The 23201-nt window shown below is 41.2% G+C and overlaps 1 protein-coding gene across 1 annotated transcript; it reads right to left on the reverse strand.

Moving 5' to 3' along the window:
• Positions 1 to 21507: 21507 nt before the first annotated feature.
• CLDN14 (claudin 14) lies at positions 21508 to 22215 on the reverse strand. Its single transcript, XM_031552364.2, has one exon. It carries the CDS (start codon positions 22213 to 22215, stop codon positions 21508 to 21510), a length of 708 nt encoding a protein of 235 aa, XP_031408224.2.
• Between the last annotated feature and the right edge of the window lie 986 nt (positions 22216 to 23201).

A 23201-nucleotide genomic window follows, 5' to 3' on the forward strand; every position in this document is an offset into this window, starting at 1 on the left:
TTTGTGTTCTTTGAGGTGAAAGTAGCACGATCTTCTGTACCTGTTGGGCCACAACACACATGGATTACTGAGTCTTCCTGTCTCTGGAGACAATAGCGGTAAGGCTGGAGGGGGCTCTGAGTGACCTGATGGAGCTGTAGGTGTCCCTGTTCACTGCAGGGAGGTTGACCAGATAGCCTTGAAAGGTCTCTGGTGTTGCTGCTGTGCCTGCTTCATGACCATCCCCATCCCTTGGCGCTGATTCATCTGCCTTTTTACTGTAAGACTGTTTCTGCTTCAGCCAGGTGATGAGCTCCCAGAAGCATTCCAAGGAGCTGCTTGTCACAAGGAGAGAAACCATCATCTCTTTTTTTACTTCTACTTGCAAGATTATGATCATCCATCAAGAGTGCAAATTTTATTTGCCTGTTTTTCTGTGGATTCCTAGGAAAAAGTTATGGCTCTTTTTCCGAAGCCCAGGCTCCCCAGCATGTGGGCAGCAGCAGGAACACCAACTTCTGCCAGCTCAGTCGGGGACTTTTCCATAGCAAATATCTACCTCACAGGAGATACACGTTCTGTTTATGTTGTGACTTCAGGGTCATTTGAGACCATAGGAAATCTTAGCAGACACTTTGAACTATTTCTTTAATGAAAGGACTTGACACCCAGGCTTATATCAGACAGATTGCTTACTGAGGACACCAGAGATTCTGCGGATAAAAAGAACCTTCAAACCTTGGAATCATGTCATATCCTTCAGGCAAAATCCCTGTAGGAGCAATCATGAACCATATATTTCTTTTGTTGCCTCTCCTGCTTTTCTTGCTGTAAAGGCAGCCATCTCTCAGGCACTGGTCTTCCTAATTAGTCACATAAGGCTTTTGGACTCTGGGTGGCTCAGTCATTTGTAATGCCTCACAGTCCTTTCAGCTTGTGCTTCTTGGGGGTTCCCTCTATAAGAGTTTACTAGGACTGTTAGCATGCACATTTCAGTAAAATCAGTAACTCTTTCCCACTATGGAGGAATTGCCCACTAACCCTTGGGGCTTAAGCTATCCCACGCATTTTGAGTATGAAGAAGGCCGTAATAAGAGTCTTCAAACTCTGTTGGGACCTGATGTCAAATGGAATGGTTGTCTTTCTTCAGAGGCTATAAAGGCAGGTTATGTACTCTTGACGGAGTATGTCCTGAAACTTCCAAGATGAAGCCACCTCTGATGGAGCAAAAACTGTTGAGTGATGAAATGTAATCTTCCTTTGGATGCTACTCAAGCAACCACATAGAGTTTTCTTAAACATTATGTTACAGGATAGGCATCAAAACTGTTGCCGTTCTTGGTAGAAGTAGTGCCACCGTTGTTTTCCATGTGAAGGACTCAGAGTTTCTCTAAGTAAATTCAACCACGTACATTTTTCAGCCTGTTTGACACTGTGGAGACCACAGCTGGAGTGCTGCATCCAGTTCTGGCCTCTCCAGTACAAGAAAAATATGGAGCTCTTGGAGGAAACCTCATGAAAGGCCACTAAGATGATGAAGGGGTTTGGAGCATCTCCCTGTGAGGAAAAGTTGAGAGAGCTAGGACTGTTCAACCTACAGAAGAGATGGGTTGTGGGGATCTCATCAGTGCCTATAAACACCTGAAAGGAGGTTGTTAAGAAGATAGAGCCAGGCTCTTCAGTGGTGCCAGTGAGAGGATAAGAGACAAGGGGCACAAGCTGGAACAAAGTTTTCCTTTTTCAGTTACATGTACCTTACTTACCTGACCTTTTAAAAGGTCATCTTTATGTCTCAATTCCGCATATTATTCTATTTTAAATGCATCTATATATATGTAATCATTTACCAATGTCAGAAGAAAAAAAAAGTTCTTTGTTATTTTGATCTATTTTGATCTATGTGCCCTTTTTTCTTTTGTTGACGAGTGAGTGTTTAGTTGTACGAAGTTCAGCCCATGGTTCTAAAAAGCCCTAGCTGCAGAAGCTCCGAGTGAGATGTAAAAACAAAGTACAGAGTGCCCGCTAGATGCCGCTGATCTAACAGGATTCCTCCTCTTGTGGTTATGGCGAAGAGTGATCCAGGCAGCAAGAAAAGAGTTTTCTTTTTAATAACAGGTTGTAATTGAATCTATATAACAAATATAAATTATCAACAAATAAATTGATTTTATTATTTTGACGAGCTTCCTTCTAAAAGGATGTGTTTTCGTTTCCATATCCCTTAGAGTCATAGAATCATAGAATCACTCATGTTGGAAAAGACCTTAAAGATCATCAAGTCCAACCACGACCTAACCATACTACCCTAACAGCCCTCTGCTAAATCACGTCCCTGAGCACCACATCCCTTCTTTGTTGGGAGATACAAGGTAACAGATCTGAAATACCAAGTGCAACCCTAAACTTGCCAGGAATCTCTTAAGCATCGTTTCTGTCAAAAAGCTATTTGAAGAGCGTAGAGGAAGGATCTGAAATGTGTATGGACCATCTGGTTGGTATATACTCCAGGACCAGTTTTGGATTGTCTTTCCAGGAGTTCCCAGATTATGATACATATATTGCTGCATGTTTGCATGCCCCACCCCTATGTCAAAAGTTAATCGTGTGTGTCCATACTACAGTACCAGCTTCTCTGTTCTTATCTGTCTTAAAAAATTGCACTGCCATTTTATTTATCGTCTTGCCTATTAAAAGGAAATGCAGAAGATGAGGGCAGTCATACATAGCTGCACATCTAGGAGAGAGCGGCCATGGAGAGTGTGAGGGCAGTGTGCAAGCAATCCCCTCACATAAACTGTGTTCTCTCTGCAAGAGCAAAAAGATAACTCCTTAATTAGTGTCATTTTTATTTATTTTTGCCTGGAAATGTACTTTCTGCTGCTTCCAACTTGTGTCAGACTGGTGCTGCCCAGTCAGGGTCTTTTCCACTGCTGAGTTATTAATCATTACAATCGCAAGGAATACTTGCTCCTCAACAAAAACATATAGATTTACTTCCTTAAAAAACACATAATTCAGTGAGCCACTGAACTACTGAGACCTTGTTTCATACAGGAATATAGCAGTTTGCACTAGTGTTTTCAAACAGGCTTTGCAACATTTTAGACTGAGGGGTTTCACTGCTGTTTTGCTGCTGGAAGGACTTTTTGGTGTGTAATAATAGTTAATTTTTAGACAACTGGACATAATGCTTTCCATGCTACCAGTGCTAGTTTTATTTTTTCCTCTATCTGGCTACCTATATCAAATACATCCCATTATTTAATTGCTTTTTATCAAAACTTGGTTAATATTTGCTTACGGATTCAAAATAGAATCTCTGTATTGTGTAGTTTAAGCTCCTGTCTCACAAGCAGGAAATAACCGTGGGGTGCTGAGGCTATCACATGAACTTTCATTCCCTGTATTTCCTTGCAAAGAGGACAGCTTTTACAGCAGCAGGCAGAAAGGCCCAAATCTCTTCGGTGCTCACTGTGCTCTCTTGAGTCCAAATGGGAAATCTTGATCAGACAAATGTGAGACAGTGCCCCTTCCTAGTGATACTTCTGGATTTTCTCTTTGCTGTGTAAGGAGTAGGAAGGGGCCATCGTTATTGAGAAGAATGCAGGTAAAAGTCAAAGTCACTGGTGTGGATTAAGATTTTTGAGCTGAGCGTAGAGATACACTCAGGAGGAAAATGCAACAGATTGACATCAATCAAAATATCTCTTCCGTGCTGCCAGCTGTGAAACAGAGCACAGCCTCTCCTAATCCACTCATCAACAGTCTCAGGCAGATCTGAAAGCTTTTCCAGCAGGAGCTGACACTGCAGAGCTTCCAGATCAATTGACCTTTGATGAGTCAGTATCCTGGTTTGGGGTATCAGATAGTCTAAGCTACAGCAGTGTGGAAGGCTGGATGCTCAGATGTCCAGCAGTGCTTCTGGTCTGGGGAGCTGTCAGCCAAAGGTTCTGACAGTTTTAATGGAAAGTCTATTGTGAATTTGGATGCTGAGGGAAGCCTACCAGGCAAAGAGTGCTCAAGATGCAAGACAGTACTAAATGTACAAGGTATTTTTGTCCCCTTTCCACCACATTCCAGGTATGAATAGGAGATCTAAAGATCTATTGGGCCTTCTTTGGCAGTGCTGCCAGTAGTTCTGATGAAAAATCCCCAGATTTAGTACCAATTATTCTCTCTGACCAGCTCAGAACCCCATACAGCATGTCTATTCTTTGTCCCATGAGCTTTTGGGGGTACTGCCATTTTCTTTATGCTGTTTTTTTTTCAGAGAGTTGGCAGAGCAACCTATGGATGCCAAGATTCCCCTGAACTTGCAGCTCCAGCCTTCTCTGAGTCTGGCCTTTGCATATTCACTACTTTGTCTAGTCCTCCTTCCAAAGGAGGCATGAGAGAAGGAATAAGTACTTCTCTGCTGTGGACAAATGAACTTGCTGAGCCCTCCCTTCCACCAGCATGGCCTGATCTTGCCTTTCTGACTTAGTGTCCTGGGCTGCAGGTGCTCTAGCACCAGCAGAAGAACTGGAATGTGCAAACAGAGAGCAGTTAAGCTTTTCCCCTGCCAGTTCCCTTTCATGTGTGCCAAACCAGCATACAACAGTGTTTTTCTTGAGCCTGGCATTCACTTTCATCCAAGTGATATTGCTGAGAATGCGGCTGCTTATTCCCTCTACTGAAACCCCAAAAAGCCATGGCCTGGAGGCCTCCTGGCCTGCAACTTGAGAGGGTTTGCTTCTGGGAGCATGAATAATTAAAAAGGTTCACAAACTTATTTCTGTCTGGAAACTGTTCACAAATCTGGGCTTGTCCAGGGACTGTGAAAACCTGATCCTGGTTCTCATGAAAGCAGAAGACTTTTTCGTATCTTTTTAGCCTGGACTGATGAATGTCTGAGATCTCCAAAGCTTCAGTGTTAAGAGCTTCTTTGTGCCATGCAGTTACAGAGATGTTAGATTCAGTCTGCGCTTAAGTACATAAGTGCTCACATGCACTCTAGCCTATGTTTATATCCTTTTTTTTCCTTAATATTTTACATTTCCAAACATTTTTCTTGCTATGACTTATATTAACCAGAAAACCTTCATTTTGTAGGGCCTTATTTCTCTGACACTTGCATGGTATGATTTTTAGGCACACCAGCGATGATTATAAATAATGTCAGGTTTTGTCTAGGTATAAAATTTTCCTGTGCACTTAAACAGCAAAAATAAATAAATAAGCTGTGCAGGCATATTTATTTGAAATAATGTAAAATAGGCATTCTTAAATTTTGTTTGCTAAGGGAAACAGGCCAGATTGAAATGGAAATGGATATTTGTATATATTAGCCTGTTTAATTGAACTGGTTTAAAACCATACTTTGGGCTAAATGAATGCCACCTACTACATACTGAGCACTGTGGGACCTTCGTGGATGTTTTTATTTTGCCTGTCCTGGCACCAGCAAGGTTGCACCAGCTGGATGTACTTATGCATAGTGGGGCATAAAATAAGGTATGGATTTAGTCTGCAAGCAGAAGAGAGACAATACATTGGCTCTGTGCTCCAGCATTTTAAACTTGTATTTTGACTCTACAAAAAAGCTGCATCTCTGACTGTATGATGATTTATTATACGGCAATGACTGGGGCCAGCAACAAGCTAAATTAGTCTGTCTCATGTGCATATACAGTGATAACACCAACCAGTCTTGCTGCAATATTTTGTCTGGATTCAAGCGTGTGTGCTTGAGAGCAGACAGTACAGTAACAAAGACGAGCTATTGGTTATTGGAATGTGTCTCATAGAATGGTCTGTAGTGGGAAAGTGTGTGTATGCATACCTAGATTGTTCTTCAACCAGGAAAACTGGAGTGTCTTACAAGTGCCCGTATGGATTAGTTCTTTGTAGAAGTGCTGTGAGTAAATACACTTTTTTTTTCTATTTTGTTCATCAGATTCCCAGAAATAAGGAAGCAGTTTTCAAAATGGACTGTAAGTTTGCAACTACTTACAAATCAGATGTATGCACGCATTCTACTTTATACGAAATTTGCAAAAACCCAGGTCATGTTGTGATGTGGACATCTCTTGTCTTGTCCATTTTTTGGTCAGTGTAGTATTGCTTGTTGTGATTATGCAGAGAATGGGGTGGGAAAAGAGAGAGAATAACATTATGGAAAAGAACAAATCTTTCTAACAGTAGTAAGAGAAACTAATTACGGCATCTGAGCTTTAACATTTATAAACCATTACAGATATGAAAGGTATGTAAAACGACTATTTGATCTTCCTTACTGCTTTCTGCAGTAAGAGGTGATTCTCAGTTTTCTAAATTCTTAGTGAATAACTCAAGATTGATTTTGGAGTGAATTCTTAAGTGTTAGCTGTAAATCCATGAGGATAGGGATGATAGTGAAAAGGGTAATGTAACTGTCTATTGTACCCCCTAATGTAGGAAGGTAGCTACTGGTAATCTATAATAATAAATATCAACTTTAAACATTGCTTTTTAATTTTAACAGCAGGGTTCAGAGGATGCATTCTGCTTTCCGATACTTAATAAATTCAGGATCGTGCCTGAGCATTTGCTTATAGTAGCCACATGATGGCAATATTGCTAATCTTTAACTTTATTTGTTTAACCGCCTTGCTAGCTCTGGTTTTGATTCAGAATATGGTATGTAGTTCTTCAAAAATACTGAAGTTCTCTGTCTTTTAAAGGAAAACTTTCATGTTTAGACTTTATATATGTAGTATCTGTTGTAAATTTGGCCCATGGTTACATCCCTGATTTCAAAGGAAAAAAAGAATACTAATGCCACTGTGACAACACAGTAAGTGCTACATATGAGTGATGCTGAGACTGGAAAGGTGCATTAGCCATGAAATGGGAGAATACCAAAAAGAAGAAAGATTTAAGAGATGTTTTCTGAGTAACCAAAGGCACAGGATTTTTTCAGTCCGGTATTTCTGATAAGCAGTACGGAGCAAATACCTTTATGAACTGTGTCACAAACATTTCTGTTCTCTGCATTAAAGAATGTACAAAGCTTGGTGCATGCCCTGTCTGCTGCCTGGCATGAGGAGGCCTCTCCAGTGTTGTGTAGCCTACTGCAGGTTCAGGGTCTAATTGAAACCAATTACTCACCAAATGACCACCAAATGAATGTGTCTTTCAAGTCCCCAGCACAAGTGGAGTAATGTAAGAAGTCTATAACAGGGACTTCAGAGGTGGATTTGGAAAAAGAGCAGGAGAAAACATCTATGGCCAAGCAAAGAAAGATTGTTCCATGACTGGAAAAATGGCTGCAGGAACATAGCGCAGAGAAGGCTAAAGAAAGTGGTGACTGAAGAAAGGGAGATAGAGAAAGTTGCAATGAAGGAGAAGTGGGGCGAAAGCAGTGAGGATGTGTGAGGTGGAGGAAAACTTGGTTCTTCACAGAAAACCATGACACTGAAATCAAATCTCTTTATGAGGCATTCTGGGAGTTTCAGCTCGACACAAGCAGGATTTTAACAGGCAGGAGCAGAAAATGCTACTTTCTATTATTTTTTTTTCCCTTTTTTTTTCCCTTTTATGAGCTGCAGTGGAACCTGTAAAAGGGTTGTCCCTAGTGAGAACCAAGTAATTTCTGAAATGGTACGGCTATAAAACAGGAGACCAGGATCTGGCACCAGTGCAGGAGCTCAGACGAGTTTAAGCAAGATCTTTGGTAATGTCCTTAGATTCTCAATGTGATAAATATGGGCAGGTTTTGGTGGAGACTGGAGGAAAAATGTGCTCTTTTAGCCAAAGTAACTATCATCTTGACAAACATTTTGCTGGACTGTTATTTGAATGAATATTTAATGTAAAACATGCAACCTGCTCTAATAAGAGCACATTCATAATTTCTAGCATGCTAGTTGTGTCCAAAATTCACTTGGCTTTGCTCTGGGTAAAGGATACCTTAAGAAGGAAATGTTGGACTGCAGCTACTTTTGGCTGAAGCACACGGTACAACATGAACAGCTGTGGAAGCCAGATTTACTGCAATAAGTGAGGCTGCTAAAAACCTGACATTACTTTGATTTTTTTTTATGAAAAAGTCCAATATAGAGTTTATGACTTTTCATACAGTTATTTATTTTAGGAATAAGAGACCTGCCAAACACAGCAGGTAGTTAATACCCAATTCAGACTGCATTGAAATAGGAAGGGAGGTATTGGCTACATCCTTTGGGATCCTGTGATTAACCTACAGGGAGCTGTAGGTGGCTTTTTCCACATGCTTGCAGATGAAACATGGGTTGGAGTTGGCTGCCATTGAATATCTTGAAGTTTAGAGGAGATGTAGCAGATAATTCAGCTCATAATCTGCTGTAGTATTCCTTTCCTTTGGATACAGAGGATATGCCTGCTGTAATGGCACAAAGCTGAGATGCAGATCCAGTTCCCGCTTCTCTCTCAGACATGGGGTGCGTTGCCATACTCAGAAATACATGTCATGATGCTCTTCTACCACTGGTGTGAACTACAGTGTCCCATGGCAGGCAGCACTTGGTTGTGCTCATGTTTGGTCCCTGCTGTTGACAGCTAGCTCTTGGGCCTCTGGATGATCTGGGGGATGGTAAAGTTTGGTCACAAAGCTGTTTCATCCTGCACCACAAAGCGTTGAGGCTGGCTGTCACTGCTTAGTGCTGAGTAAGCTGGTTACTGTTTAAAACCTTTCTAGTGAACTTGGCAGCAGTCCTCTCAGTCTCCCTGCTGCTTGGCTGTCATAGTCAAAAAGCAGGGGCAGAGATCCTTGCATGCCTCCCCAGGGTTCTCAGAGCTAAATCCCTCAGTGCTTGAGAGACTGCCAGTGATGCAAGTCACAATAATAGTAGAATAGGATAGCGGTAACCACCAGAGAGATGAGCTAAATGAGTTTGAGGTGATTTTATGTCTGTTGATGCCTAGAAGTGTTTCAAAGCCCATGGACAAATCTAGACAGGACTGGCAATAGTTAGTTAAAGAGCAGTAAGTTTAGGATAAGTTCTGTATTTTGTGCTTCTTTAAAAATAGAGATATCCATGTTGCAGGAAAGCTATGACTATTAGATTGGCCCTCTTTGATGTCTTGAACCACCAGATATCCATGTTGCAGGAAAGCTATGATTATTAGATTGGCCCTCTTTGGTGTCTTGAACCAGCAGGAGAGAGGATATTTGAAAAGAGAATCTTTTTACCCAGGCTTCCTTTAGAAATTTCACATCTGCTTATTTGAAGAGTTTTGTTCTTAAAGAAAAGCTGCAATATCTCTGTTTTACTCTTCAGCAACTGAAATCTTTAAATTAGTTACTGCCAGTTTGCAGAAGACTGATTAATTTTAGAACTTCTGAATCCTGCAGAAGAAATGGTTTAAAATACCAACTGTATCCATCTCCACTACTCACCCATTAGCATGACCCAACCATCTGGCAAGGCCAGCCCTTGGTAGGTGTCTATTGCATATTGATAGTTCAATGTCTATGAAGATTATTAATAGTTTAACATCAGTGATGACTTTTCTTCTCCCTTCTCCAAAATAAGCTGCACAGTTTACTAATTTAAAGAAGAAAGAGTCAAAGGAATCAGATGCAAATCTGTGCTAGAAGGAAAACGTAGCGCTATTTTCCAAAGTGAAAAGCACAAGGAGGAAATTTTGTTAAAATGTAGCGCTCATTAATCCATAATTTTGAGTGCTTTCTGCCAACAGCATCCTCAGTGTCTGATATGAAATGTTCTTTAAAACTTCTTTTTATTGAACCGACACTGTCAAAATCATTTCCTATGTTGACAGGAAAAGAGAAGTTACGATGTTTGTGAACAGCATGTGGATGTAGGATAGATACTTTGCTGGCAAGGAATAAAATACCAGCTCACAAAAGCCAGTAAGTCCATAAGTTTTTGCCTTTAAAGTTTGTCATCTAGTTACTGGTGCAATAATAATGAACTGTTGAATGGGAAGACCAACAATTTATGGAAGTATAGAGGATGGAAGAATTGAGATACTGAATGACGGTGGAACTTCATAGAGTATTTTTCACAGAGTTTTCTGTCATTTGGGGATGTTTTAAAATGCAGTCGTAACTATGAAAGTCAAACATGATTTCACCTAGATTGGATATTGTTGACTTTCACGCTTTGGTATCTGATCGAGCATAAATAAAGTAACAACTACAAGTATAGTGATGTCATCAGTTGTCATCTAAAAGATGCAGAAGCAAAAACTCAATACATCATCTGAAGAGTATATGAGATAACCGTATAATATCCCAGGGACTCCAAAGGTTAAAATGCAGTTACTCATTTTCACAGAGTGAGTGGTGGACCTCTGATGCAGCCTAGGCATAAAGGTCTGGGAAATCCTACTGGAGAACTTACAGGCTGATATTGAGTGTTTATGATATACTTGTTACCAAAAGAGAGGGCTAATTTGAAGAGTCTCATGTTTGTAAAGTGTGAGTTCCTCTAATGAACCAATATTAAACAATTTTGGCCTTTGAAGCAATGAGACATTCAGAAACGCTGTTCAAAGCCCATGTCTATTTTAATTTGTCAGCTTGCTTATGCCTACCATGTAACTTCAGAGATGAGGTGCCAAACTAGAAGCCAAAAGCAGTAAATTTACTTGGGAGTATGGGACATGATGAGTTGAAGCCATGGGAGGAGCCTGTGTGTCCAGAAGTACAGTATTTGATGTTCATTTGAGTCACTAGGTGAGCACTTTCATATTATGGAGGGCAGAAATACCTTTTCAACTGCTGTCACTTTTCTGCAGCTGGCATCTTAAATAGCTGCAAAGTGATGTTTTTTTCTCACTGTAGAGGAAACAAACACTAATTCCATTAAGCTGTTGGAAATGCTAACAAGTTTGAAGCTGACTCACTGGGCTGACAGAGCTCAGCAAAAGGAAAATATTTTACTAAACTATCCCAACTTTCAGAGTCTTTCTCCTCAGCTGCCTTCCAAAAGCATACATGATGCAACTCAAATCTGATGCAACTCAATCTGATCTGAACGGTGTAAGAATTGAAATATATTGGAATAAGAATATTTACTGTGCTCTGTTTGAAAATAAAGATAGGAATCTGATGGTGTTAAAATAAATATACCTCCTTCATGCAGTCTGAACAAATTTAAGTGATTTTAACAGATGGCTTTGATTAATGGCCGGTACAAGCCAGTGCTCTTTCTTGCTGCCTTGGAGACTGCTGCAGCGTTTGTAATATTACCTTTGAGTGATGTACCTACCAAGAGAATCGGAAAGCATTCATGCAGGTAAAAATTTACATGAATCAGTACTATTTCCTTATATGAATGCTTGTAATATCTTTAATTCTTCTCCATCTCAAGCAGACTATTTAGATGAACTCTGCAGGGGTATTCAAGATTATAAGGTTGCCTTTTTTTGAAGCACTCTTGGCTGCAGCATATGGTAAAGTTTCATTGATGAACAGATTTAGTGTAAGAACTGTGATTTTTACGTTACGCAAGTTTGAGAAAAGGAAAAGAATCTGAGATTATGTTCCGGCAACTACTTTTTAGTTCCTTCTTTCTTTTTGTTCTCAAGTTCTTCATAGTTGAGTTCAGCCATGCTGGCTCAGTAAATGGAAGTTTCCATAATTTTCTTGAAAATTTCTTTTAACTTCTGTTCTTGTGTGGTCTCATTTTTCTTTTATTAACTAGATCAAGCCAAATCCTCAGTGAAACTGTGGCAAACACTTTGACCAGTAACCTGCTAAATAACTACCAACTTCCTGATGTGAATTTTACTTCACTGATTTTCTTACTGTGCAAAAGTATGCTGTGTTTCTATCCCTGCAGCTGGATGCAAATACGATGTCAGCTAGTCTGTGGTGGTGGCTACAAGAAAACATTTGAGCTGCTCCACTGTCACTGGGACTAAGGAACACAATGCTTGTATTTTGGAATGGTGTTACATCTTTGTAAAGGATATTTAGAATGATGTGTCTGACCAGTTCTTTCAGCTTTCTCATTTTATTTACCTAATCTGAGCAACGTACTGGTAGCATTCAGTAGCAACTGAGGTGGACGCTCTGACTTTATGTAGATTTTATCTTTTACTTTTTAAGATATTTTGGGACACAATTTCTAAGTTTAATTACTCATTCTGTGTTGATGGATTGAGTTTTTCTGTATGTGTTCAGTTTTTCTTTAATTGTTTTTCTCTTCCTCTATCTTTAATTTCGTATAGGTAAATAGATACAGCAGAAGCCATATATCAATATGTCATATTTGTTGTACTTACAGTAAGGAGGGACATCTAGAGAACTTGGCACACTGTGATGTATGGGAACAGGACTAGTCAGTACTCCATAAAGCTGGTCTCCCGTGTTTGGCCTGCTCTTGTTTTTGGCAGACCAGTTCCTACCTGCACATCCTAATCCCAGTTACTCAAATGAGCTTTCCACTCACTAGCTCTGCCCTTCCGTCCAGTCACTCTCAACACTATCCACTCCCTAAGAAAAACTAAGATCTTTTCTACCTAATTTTAGAAGTTTTTTTAAAAAATGTTCTTTTAAGTTCTGTATGGAAAACTACCATTGTCAGATAAGAAAATAAGGAATCAGATAAGCCTGTTATCTTCCACTGGATGATGACTTCACCACCTCCCTGAGTAGCCTGTTCCAGTGCCTTACCACTCTTTTGGAGAATAAATTTATCCTAACACCCAACCTGAACCACCCCTGGTGCAACTTAAGGCCATTAACTCTCCTCCTATTGCTATTACATGGGAGAAGAGGCTGACCCGCCCCCACCAAGCCTCCTCAGCCTCCTTTCAGATGGTTGTAGAGAGTGATGAGGTCTCCCCTGAACCTCCTCTTATCCAAACCAGACAGTCCCAGTTCCCTCAGCTGCTCTCCATCAGACTTATGCTCCAGACCCCTCACAGCTCCATTACCCTTCTCTGCACACACTCCAGGGCCTCAATGTCTTTCTTCTAGCGAGGGGCCCAAAACTGAACACAGCACTTGAGGTTCAGCCTCAGCGGTGCTGAGTACAGAGTACGATCACTTCCCTGCTCCTGCTAGCAGCCCTATTTCTGTGTAAGTCTGGCTTAATTCCGGATGTTTCACCACTGGCTTTTACAGGAGGTGGAGACAGGCTGCCGGTCTCTCACTGAGACAGCCATTGGAGTGTCCAGAACATGATGCCAGCACCCTTCACTCAGTCACACACTGGAACTGGAGCTGTGGCCACACCATTGCTACATGGGAGTCCTATAAGGTCCTATTAGGGGACTGCGTCCTGCAGCAGCCATCTGAGGTTGGGGAAGTTCGGTCAGATATTCTGTTCTGTCTCTGTATAGCAGTGGATGTCCCTCTGTACCAATGGTGGTCTTTCAAAGGTGCAGTCTGTCTGTCACACACAGTGAATCGTGTGATGCTTCTTTCCTACTCCATTCTACGCTGGGTTTTACTATAGAGTTAGAAATCCTAAATCTCACCAGGTACATGTGTATACTTATTATGCCATAACTTAACTGCAGTTAAGTTTAAACTGAATTTTCTCATCATAATGCTTCTGTCCTATACCCCACAGACATCAGTGACCACGTTACTTGAGTTATCAATTTTCTCTTTACTCTGTTACCGTTGAAATAATTGTGTAATGTAACTTTAAAAATTCAAATGTGCTCAAAACTGGTATAGGCAAGGAAAAGCTGGGAGAGGGGGAGCAGCTTCTGGGTTTGCACTGCCTACACCTGAACATCTAAAGAAGCCTGTCTGTCACAACCTGGGACAGGAGAACAATTTGTAATACATACCAATAAAGTGTTCATGTAATTAAACTGGTATGGAGGAGTACATAGTGACCAGTTTAAGTACACTTTATGGATGCTCACGAACATAATTCAGCTTCATCCAACTCAACTGCAAAAATTAAAGCTGGTAAAATACATACATGCAAGTAAATGAATAGATGTATATTTATGCATGTATGTAAAAGACCTTTAAAACCATGAAACAATTTTTGGAGAGTTTTTTGAACTTGTGGATGATTTTTTTGGTTGTTATTATGTTTTAGCTGAGTGTTCAGTGTGAAAAGAATAGTGAAAAATACTCAGTTATTGGTAGCCAAAACAGGAATACAAAGTAGATGAACCCAAATGATTCATGTTAGGCAATTAACGCCCACAGCAACTGGATGCAGAGAGCAAGAATTGACAGTATGGGTGTTTTCTGTTGGCTTCTGCCCAAAGCTATGCTGGCCATAATATTGTAAGATTAGACCCTAAATGCATGCTGGATCTCCAGGTTTACTGAGCAAGAATATCACAGTTAAAATATACTAGTAAGTATATACATAGCACTGTTCCTTTCTTTATAAAAATGCTGTACAAGATAGCTCTAAAAAAGTAACTTGCAGGAAGAGAAATACAGAAGAGAGCTAGCTATAGTAAAAAAAAAAAAAAAAAAAAAAAAAATTACCCTGTGTAGAGTTCGGGTAACTTTTTATTTGAAGACAATAGTAATGAATCACAGAGCACTTCTAGGTGGCCTCTGTAAGTGTTGTTACCATCTGACCGTCTTCATGCACTACTAATGGTACGTCTCTGTAAGAATACTGGAATGTTTTTGGCCCTGTTAAGCTGAAATCTCAGACTGAAGCCCACAGCTTTCTTTTTCCCTGCCTGTCTTGAGTGGTTTCAGTTTTCTTTGCTCTAATTTCCGTCATCTGCACAGCCCTCAGCAAGCTTAAAACTAGAAGGAAGTAAGCTCGTAAGCCAAGGAACCTGGCAAGTCTGGATCAGAGGAAACAGGGAACAAGAGGGAGGCTGTCATGTCTAGGAAATGAAAAGCTTAAGAAATCAATGAAAAACAGAAAGAGAGTGGCAAGCAGCCATGTACCGGTGTGAGGTTATTTTCATATTGTCTTTCTAATGCTCCCCTACAATAGCTTTGTTGGGCATAGCAGTGGGCATAGCTCTGCAGAGGTGCAGACATGAGGTCCTGCCACTTGCCTCTTGCAGGAGAGGGATCCGCAGGCTGAGAGTGATGGTTCCTCTAAAGTTCTGAACAATGACATCAACTCAGCTGCAACCCAGGTCAGGGTTCCCTCCAGGCAGAATGCACTGCTCTGATGCTGTGTCCTCATCTCCAAGGAAGCAAGGCACCCCAAAATGTTATAGACTATTCTTCCTCCCCTAAGCATCAGGCAGACATTTGAGCAGCAACATCCACCTCTCGCACTTGCAAAATTAGAAGGAAACAAGAAATACAATGCAGCCTTAGTCTACCTCTCATGGTGAGACCTGGGGCTGATTCCCCAGGTACGCATCAGGTTTAGGAGCTGGAAATCCAGGACTCACAGCACTGCTTCCACGTGTTTCTCTGATGTCTTTGTTCCTTCAGCAAACCCAACCTTTCACCAGGAGGTGGGGAGGCGGCCAGGGACAGCCAGCCCAGCCATAAAGGGGGCACTGAGCTGCACAGAGCCCCCTTCAGCTCCTTTCCCTCACTTTCCTCATACCTGCGTTTTCCTTCCTTCGGTGTTTGGTTTCAGATCTTGACAGAAACACCCTGAGAGCCTCTGTCTGCAGCCAAGATGCTTTGCTGCTCGCAGGTTTCACTTTGTTTCAGTTCACAACTGGGAAATGCAGGCACTGCTTTCAGACTGAAGATCTCAGGTGTTCAGTGGTCAATTCCTTTTTGCTGGCTTGCTGCCACCTCTCTTTTCCTCCCTTTCTCATAATCAATTAACATTTCTTAACATTAATGTTAGATATTATGGAAGCAACCATAAGGATATGATCCCCAGCTAATCCTGCTGCTTCTGCCACATTATCCTCAGCCAACCAGCGAATAAACAGACTGTTCTTCCAAGGATGTAGCCAGAAGAAGTTGTTTGCTTCTCACCATTTCTTTTTGCAGTTTTTATGAGACAGATTCTACTCATTAGCATCCCTAATTACAAAATCCACATTATTTTCAAAATACCAAAAATTTTTGCACAATCTTTGCACAAGCGATCGTGTTCTAACTGCTTTTCAAGGGTTATTAGTACTTCTTGACTTTTGCTTTTCTGTTTTTTTCAGTATAACAAGTGCTTAGCCCTTAAAACGTGAACAAATAAGACAAATAGGCAGCTCACTGAAAAGTGAAAGCGCGGGATTACTCTGTCAGCTTGCTCTTTTCTCACACTGCAAGCCCGGGAGCGATTAAATGAAGCTGACATGCATTAGCAAGGCAGCCTAATTGAGCATGAATTGCAAGGGAAGTAGCAATAACCCAAGCCAGTATGGATTCGAAAGCAACCCCATTAGGGAGTGTTGATCAATATCACCAATTATGACATTTTAAAAATAAAATTGATTGTCCTTGACTCAAGTGGAAGGGAGACTCATTCATACATTCCAGCGGATACAGCTGCTCTGCTCAGTATTAAACACTTTGTGAAATGGCCATTCCAAGTCCTACCTTGCTGTTCTTACAGGGCAAAAAATCCCGTGACTTTGACTCTCTTTGCTCTGGAGGCCTTTTAGTTAAAAGCTCTATAATAGACTTGGAAGTATTGACAATAATAATAAGCTTATAGGTTAAATTCTGACCTCAGTAAAGTCAATAGAGCCAGAATTTCACTGTTTTATATGTCCACACGCATATATAAAGTACATATACATATTCTCTTAACAGATCAAATCTGCACATTGATTCACTCTTTTTATTCACTCTGTTTTCTAATAGTTTGCTTACCAAAGTTGTTTCAGGTGCAAGCTAATAAAATGAATGGATCTTCCCCACGCTTAAATTAGAAAATAAAATTAACAACATTTTTTTCCCTAGGAAGCCTTCATCCGAAGGAAAAAAAAAAAAAAAGGAATTCAGTGCATCTTGCCCATGCTCTACGGAGTATTTTTCACCCATTCAGATGTTAAAGCTAATGAATAACCGTCCTACAAAATGGCAGGTCTCTTAGCAAAGGGAAACACCTCATTTTGATCTCTTGTTTGGGCAGGATGAGAGTTGGAGAAAGTGGAATAACGTGAGGAGTTGGACTCTATGGTCCCTATGAATCTCTTCCAACTTGAGACATTCTATAATTCAGTGACTTCAAGGGAGATCTCCTATGGATTTATGGGTTGTCAGGATCTAGCCTCTCTAGATTCAGACATGTCTTCTGGTGTAATGGTAAGAAGAATAGGAAAAGACAGGAAATAACCTAGGAATTGACATGACCATGCACTCATTTATCAGTGAGAAAAGGGAAATCTAGGTAATAGCAATGCATAGAAGCATAGAATCATTAAAGTTGGAAAAGATGTCTAAGATCACCCAGTCCAACCACCAGCCCACCCCCACCACGCCCACTGCCCACGTCCCATCAATGCCACCCACGGCTCCTGAACACCTCCAGGGACGGTGACTGCACCACCTCCCTTGGCAGCCTGTGCCACTGCATCACCGCTCTTGCTGAGGAATGTTTCCTAATATCCAGGTTGGGCACAGGCTAAGCTTTATGAATTATTTCCTAAGAAAAGAAATTAAAAAATAAAGTCTCTCTCATATTGCATGGCAAAATAAGGCATGCAGGAAAAGATAATATATTTTAGAAGATCAGCTAGGCAGAAAAAAGTTTGAGCTTTCTCTTCTGTAAGCACCTCCTCAGTGTCATGGCCTTTACCTTTGCCCATCTTTCTAACCTATTTCTCCACAAGCCATCTTACTGGATACACAGCAAAGTAAGCAAATAGCTGTAAATATTCTGTACACAAAATTTCCATCAATCTTAATACACGGAATTATCATAGAATTATAGAATCACAATATGGTTTGGGTTGGAAAGGAGCTCTAAGATTATCTAGTTGCAACCTCTGTGCTATAGGCAGGAACACCTCTCACTAGACCAGATTGCTCAAACCCTGTCCAGCATGGCTTTGAACACTTTCAGGCATCCAGAACCTCTTTGGGCAACCTATTCCACTGTCTAACTCAATAAATAATTTCTTCCTAATATCAAGTCTAAATCTACCTTCTTCCAGTTTAAAGCCATTTCCCCTTGTCCTGTTACTACATGCCCTTATAAAAAGTCCCTCTTCAGCTTTTCTGTAGGGCATCTTCAAGTACTGGAAGGTTTTTATAAGGTCTCCTTGGAGCCTTCTCTTCTCCAGGCTAAGAGCCCCAACAATCTCAGCCTGTCCTCATAGGGGAGGTGTTCCAGCCCTCTGATCATCTTCATGGCCCTTCTCTGGACCTGCTCCAACAGCTCCATGTCCTTCTTGTGTTGGAGGTCCCAAAACCGGACAAATTCAAAGTCCCTGATTAACAGCTAATTGTAGAGATGATCTGATAACTTTTGTCTTCAATTACTGGAACTTCTAACTCATTTCTTCATATTACTAACTCAGGCACATTTCTTGAGGAAATGAGTTACTGTTCCTATAGTTTGCCATTTACATTACTCCAGCACTTGTGCTAGGTGCTGTGGAGAACCTAAAACAAACACACTGGTCACAGCCCAAAGAGCTTCTCTCTGCCCAGTCTGGTTTTGTGGCTGCAAGCAGCACTGCATATCCCAGGTGCTGCTTTGTGTAACCCTTCTGTATCACGATCTTGTGGCCTCCACTGTGCAGATGGGCAGGTTTGAACATAACAGTGTCTTCAGAGCCTAAGACTGATGTGTGTTGATTTTACCAAAAAGTTAATCACTTCCCAAGCACCTACCTTGCATCCAGAGCCTAGGTTTGCCTCTGTGCCCGCCTCCAGTCCATTAGATCAGTTTGTTTCTGTGGCCTGCTGGTCAGATCTTTCTTCTGCAAATGAAGGGAGGTGGTGGAATACTGTTTGGCAAGGATGCTCATGATTTTAATCCCACAGGTTCAGTCATAAAAGAATGATGCATTTTCCTCCCTTGAACTATTAACCATTTCCAGCAGCAACTAAATACTTTTTTTCTCTTCTGTTCCTTTGATTTATATTTGGCTGTTTGTGATGCCCTGAATCAGAGTTGCACATATTTTATGAGACGATATCAAGGCAACTCAGCCCTTGTCCTTGGCAGTCTTTTGCACTTGGATGCCACTGAGGGCTGAGGGGTTACTCAGCAAGGCGAAGGCACCGGGAATTCAGCCCTTGGCTGAGGTCTCAGTGACATGCCTGTTTGCTGCCAGACCTTTCATACTGCTCGAGTGGATAAGACTGCTCCAAATGACAGCTTAAAAAGAAAAGAAAAAAAAAAAAAAAGAAAAGAAACAGAAACATATGTTGATGTTGATTCTAGCAGGGGATAGGATCCACCGGTTCACAGCACCATGTGAAACAAACCATTTCACTTTCTTTATTGACATCAGAGCACTTCCAGGTATTTTTGCCAGTTCTTACTACTATCACGTAACCTATTTGGCTGGGAATTTGTGCAGTAAGAATAGCACTACACATGAGCATTCCCACTACGCGAACATCTTGGCAAGTGAAATAATTTATCAGTATATAGCAAACATACTACCTAATGACACACAAGCCCATTTCCTGGACTTGGACTTGTGTTCTAGTATTCATGGCTGTCCAAATCTCTTGTTCAAAGTTGATATCATAATCACTTGGCTAGATCTACCGTAGCATAAACACAGAAAAAGACCTACGTAACTGGCCACCTTTATTAGGCTACCTTTCCCCCTAAAAAAGCATCCCAGAAAATATGCAATAGACTATGAGCAATTTTACTTCACCATAACTAAGAATCCATTGTCTAAGGCAGTTTTTTAATCCATTCCTTGCATCCCCAAATCTGTTATTAAGTTGTTTTCAGTGTTGGTGAGGTTTCTGTACAATCTTTTTTTTCACATCATATGTAATATCTGCAGTTAATAAAACACTGGTCTTTTACCACTCCAGTGCCAGAGCCTGGCCCCACATCCTTTTTGTGATTGCTGCTCTCAGCAAATTGCTTTAAAATGTCGTTTCATTTTTTAAAAGCAGTGATGACGATGACTGGCTTCGATGCTGAAAAACACTCGGTCAAAATTCAAATCAACATTAAAGAAAAGGCTGGTAATCAACCACGGAAAGAAAGGTACAGGGTGAGAACGTGGGAAGTGCTGAAAGACTCACAGTTCTGGAGGCGCTGCCCAGTGATAACATAACTGCACACAGGCTTTTGTCCAAATGAAGTGCACCACCTCACAGTTGTTGGAAGTGCTTTTTTCAGCCCTGTTAAATGTCAGTATGTTGGTCTATATGTTGATCCAGAGGGACTTACAGCTCTGTGGGGCTAGCAGGAATGGAGGGCTTCTATGGTTTTGATGGTTTTATACCATGGTCACATAGTATGTTTTCTACTGGTCTTCACTGTAATATGAAGTGCTCATTTATTTTTCTCAACTGTTTGAATACAAAGGTGAATTATTGCATTTTATCAGGATTTTCTTCATCATATATTCCTCCTGGAAGGCAGTGCTTATAATTCCTGAGCAGAACCTCTTCTAGCACTGGGACTGAACCTAAGAAGTTTTGTTAATCACATCATATTTGGGATATAGCATTCTAAAAACAGTTTTTCTAATCTGCAGAATTCATGGATATTCACAATATCATATCCCCTAAGGAATCAAATATCTATTCTGTGGCAAGTTCTGATAATTATTTAATTATTTTTTCTCCACCTTTAATTGGAGTTTAAAATCAAATGTGTACTTTTTTTCTATTGCTCATATTTCAAAAACCCTGTAGTTGATAGACTAGATATTAGGAAGAAAATCTTTACTGTGAGAGTGGTAAGACATTGGAATAGGTTGCTCAGTGAGGTTGTGGATGTCCCATCCCCGGAAGCATTCAAGGCCAGGTTGGATGGGGCTTTGAGCAACCTGATCTAGAGGAGGTATAGCAGGGGGTTGGAACTAGATGACCTTAGAGCTGCCTTCCAACCCAAACCATTCTATCACTCTGTGATCAACTGAAAATGTTTGTTTCCATTATATTTCAAAAAAGTACTAAAATCTTATAAAACCATTGCAGAAACTTTTAAAATATTGGCTACGACATGCTACATGGGTTTTATTAGTATTAAAATTTCTGAACGCTACAAAAAAAAAAGTTAAGTCAAACGACTAACTTGTCACAGTGAGATATCACACATTATGGAAATGAGAAACTCAACAGGAAATCACTGCTGTGCTTTGCCATGAAATTCTGTTTTAGGCAAAACTGCATCTTCTTTTGTGGGAACACTGCTCAAGTAAGAAGTTGTGGCCAGTTCGTAGTTGTTGCAGGGCAGAAACTACAAACTCAAACACCACTTTTAGCAAAACTGCTCTGGAACTGCCTGTATGCAAAACCCCAGCTTGAAGTAGGCAGGTATTTGCAGTCCATGGAGTATCACAGTTCTCTTTGCATTTATTTTCCGTGCACTGAAGCGAGCAGTTCTGGATTCAAATTCTTTCTATGGAAAGAAAGGGAAGGAAGAAAAAAACAACAGTGAACTCTGTATTGTTACCCTTATAAATTAAAAATCATCTTAGCTTTGTCTTATGCCATGCAGAAACTCTGATGCAGCTGTGTCCTGCAGGCAGCTCATAGGGAACTCACACATAGTCATTCAATCTGTAGCCGCTATGGGAAGCAGATGTCAGGGAAGAAGCGTGGTTTCCCTTGTAGGCAGTTGGTGGTCTGCAGGAGGGAGCCGTCCTGCTGCTGCAGGGCCGTGGCTGCTGTGGGGCCTGGTCTGTGCTGCACTGGCCCGAGGTGCAGAGCAGGGCACCGCCGAGGATGGTCAGCGATGCAGAGACAAAGCCCAGGTACAGGGCTTGGCCTATCTCGTACTTCATCCCCTGGGGAAGCAGTGGGTTGTAGAAATCTGTAACGACGTCGTTAGTGGTCCAGGAAACGGGTACCAGGCAAACGAGACCAGCCAAGATGAAAACAATCCCTCCGGAGACCGCGATGGAGGCTTTGGCAGAGGTCCCTTTGGCGCAGCGCGTGCACTTCATACCGACGACGGCGATCACGCAAGCCAGAGCAGAAAGGATGCAGGAAATTACCATCATGGCACGGGCTGCCTGGAGGTCAGGCGGCAGCGCGAGCTGCGAGCGGTGCACTTGGCACTGGTAGATGCCCGTGCTGTGCCAGACGCACTCCATCCAGAGCCCTTTCATGTACGCCACAGCTGTTATAATATTGGTGCCCACATGCGCCGTTCGCCACCAGTGAGGCAGAATAGTAGCAATTAGTGTCCCAATTAGGCCGAGCAGACTGAGAGAGAAGCCAAGTAACTGAACGGCTGTGCTTGCCATGCTAATGTTTGTCCTGAGCGGTTCCCTTAATAAAGCACCTCCGCTCGAATTCCTTCGGAAAACATGGGCTTTTCTTGGAAGATATGCAGCTGTTTTACTTTGACACCTTCCACTCTCCTAATAAAAGGTAATTGAGGAAAAAAGAAGTTAATTATTACCCAAATGCATTCCCTCTCCAGCCAGTAAGGTGCCTTCCAAGTGCGGTTAGTGCAATAATTAGCATAGTTATCGCTGTTAATCGTATTTTTGTGGAAGTAATGGGAAAGTAAGCTTCCCTCTCCGCTTATATAAACAGGCTTCTAGTGCCCACTGGGAAGAAAACTCGAGACAATTTATGAAATGGAAAAAAATATTTTAAATTGAAATATTCTTCTTCCCAGCAGACTCTTCACTAAAACAAACATGATTTCCTCCTAAAGCAGAGAATTAGCTGGTGTTAACACTCAGAATGAGTGAGATTTATAAAGTAGGGAGCTGCAGGTTGCTTTACACGATGAAAACGTTCCCAGAAGGTCACAGCAGGACTACAAAAACAATGAGGGTGTATTTGCTCAAACTGGGGAGCAACGAGAGTGATTTAAAACCTGTGGAAGAGGATAACAAGTATTGGATTAAAGCCTCTTTCCTGACTTGCCAGTAATTCTTGAGGTTGCATTTTAATAAAGCAGCTCAAAGGGGAATAATTTTCATTAGCCTCTGTGGAGACTCAGCTTATGATTTTAGGTTGTGGGCTAAATGACAGCATGTGAAACCAGATGTACATTCTGGAGCTTCTGAGGAGCAACACCTTCACAGTTTTGTCATATATAAATTCCATCTGAAAAGCAAGGAATAGGAACTCTTCCTTTGGTATAAATAGCAGTTAAGTGGCCTGTTCCAAAGGCTGTCTTGAAAGGTCTGTTATACATCATGCATTTTGTGTGTGGGCAGAAACCTGATATTTTAATATATAAAATAACAGTTGCATCAAAATCCAACTTGGAATT

Source organism: Meleagris gallopavo, chromosome 1 (genome assembly GCF_905368555.1).
Source record: "Meleagris gallopavo chromosome 1, MGAL_WU_HG_1.1, whole genome shotgun sequence".
Lineage (NCBI taxonomy): Eukaryota > Metazoa > Chordata > Aves > Galliformes > Phasianidae > Meleagris > Meleagris gallopavo.

Coding starts and splice junctions, on each gene's coding strand:
- CLDN14 (XM_031552364.2), bottom strand. CDS start 22,215: ATGGCAAGCACAGCCGTTCAGTTACTTGGCTTCTCTCTCAGTCTGCTC.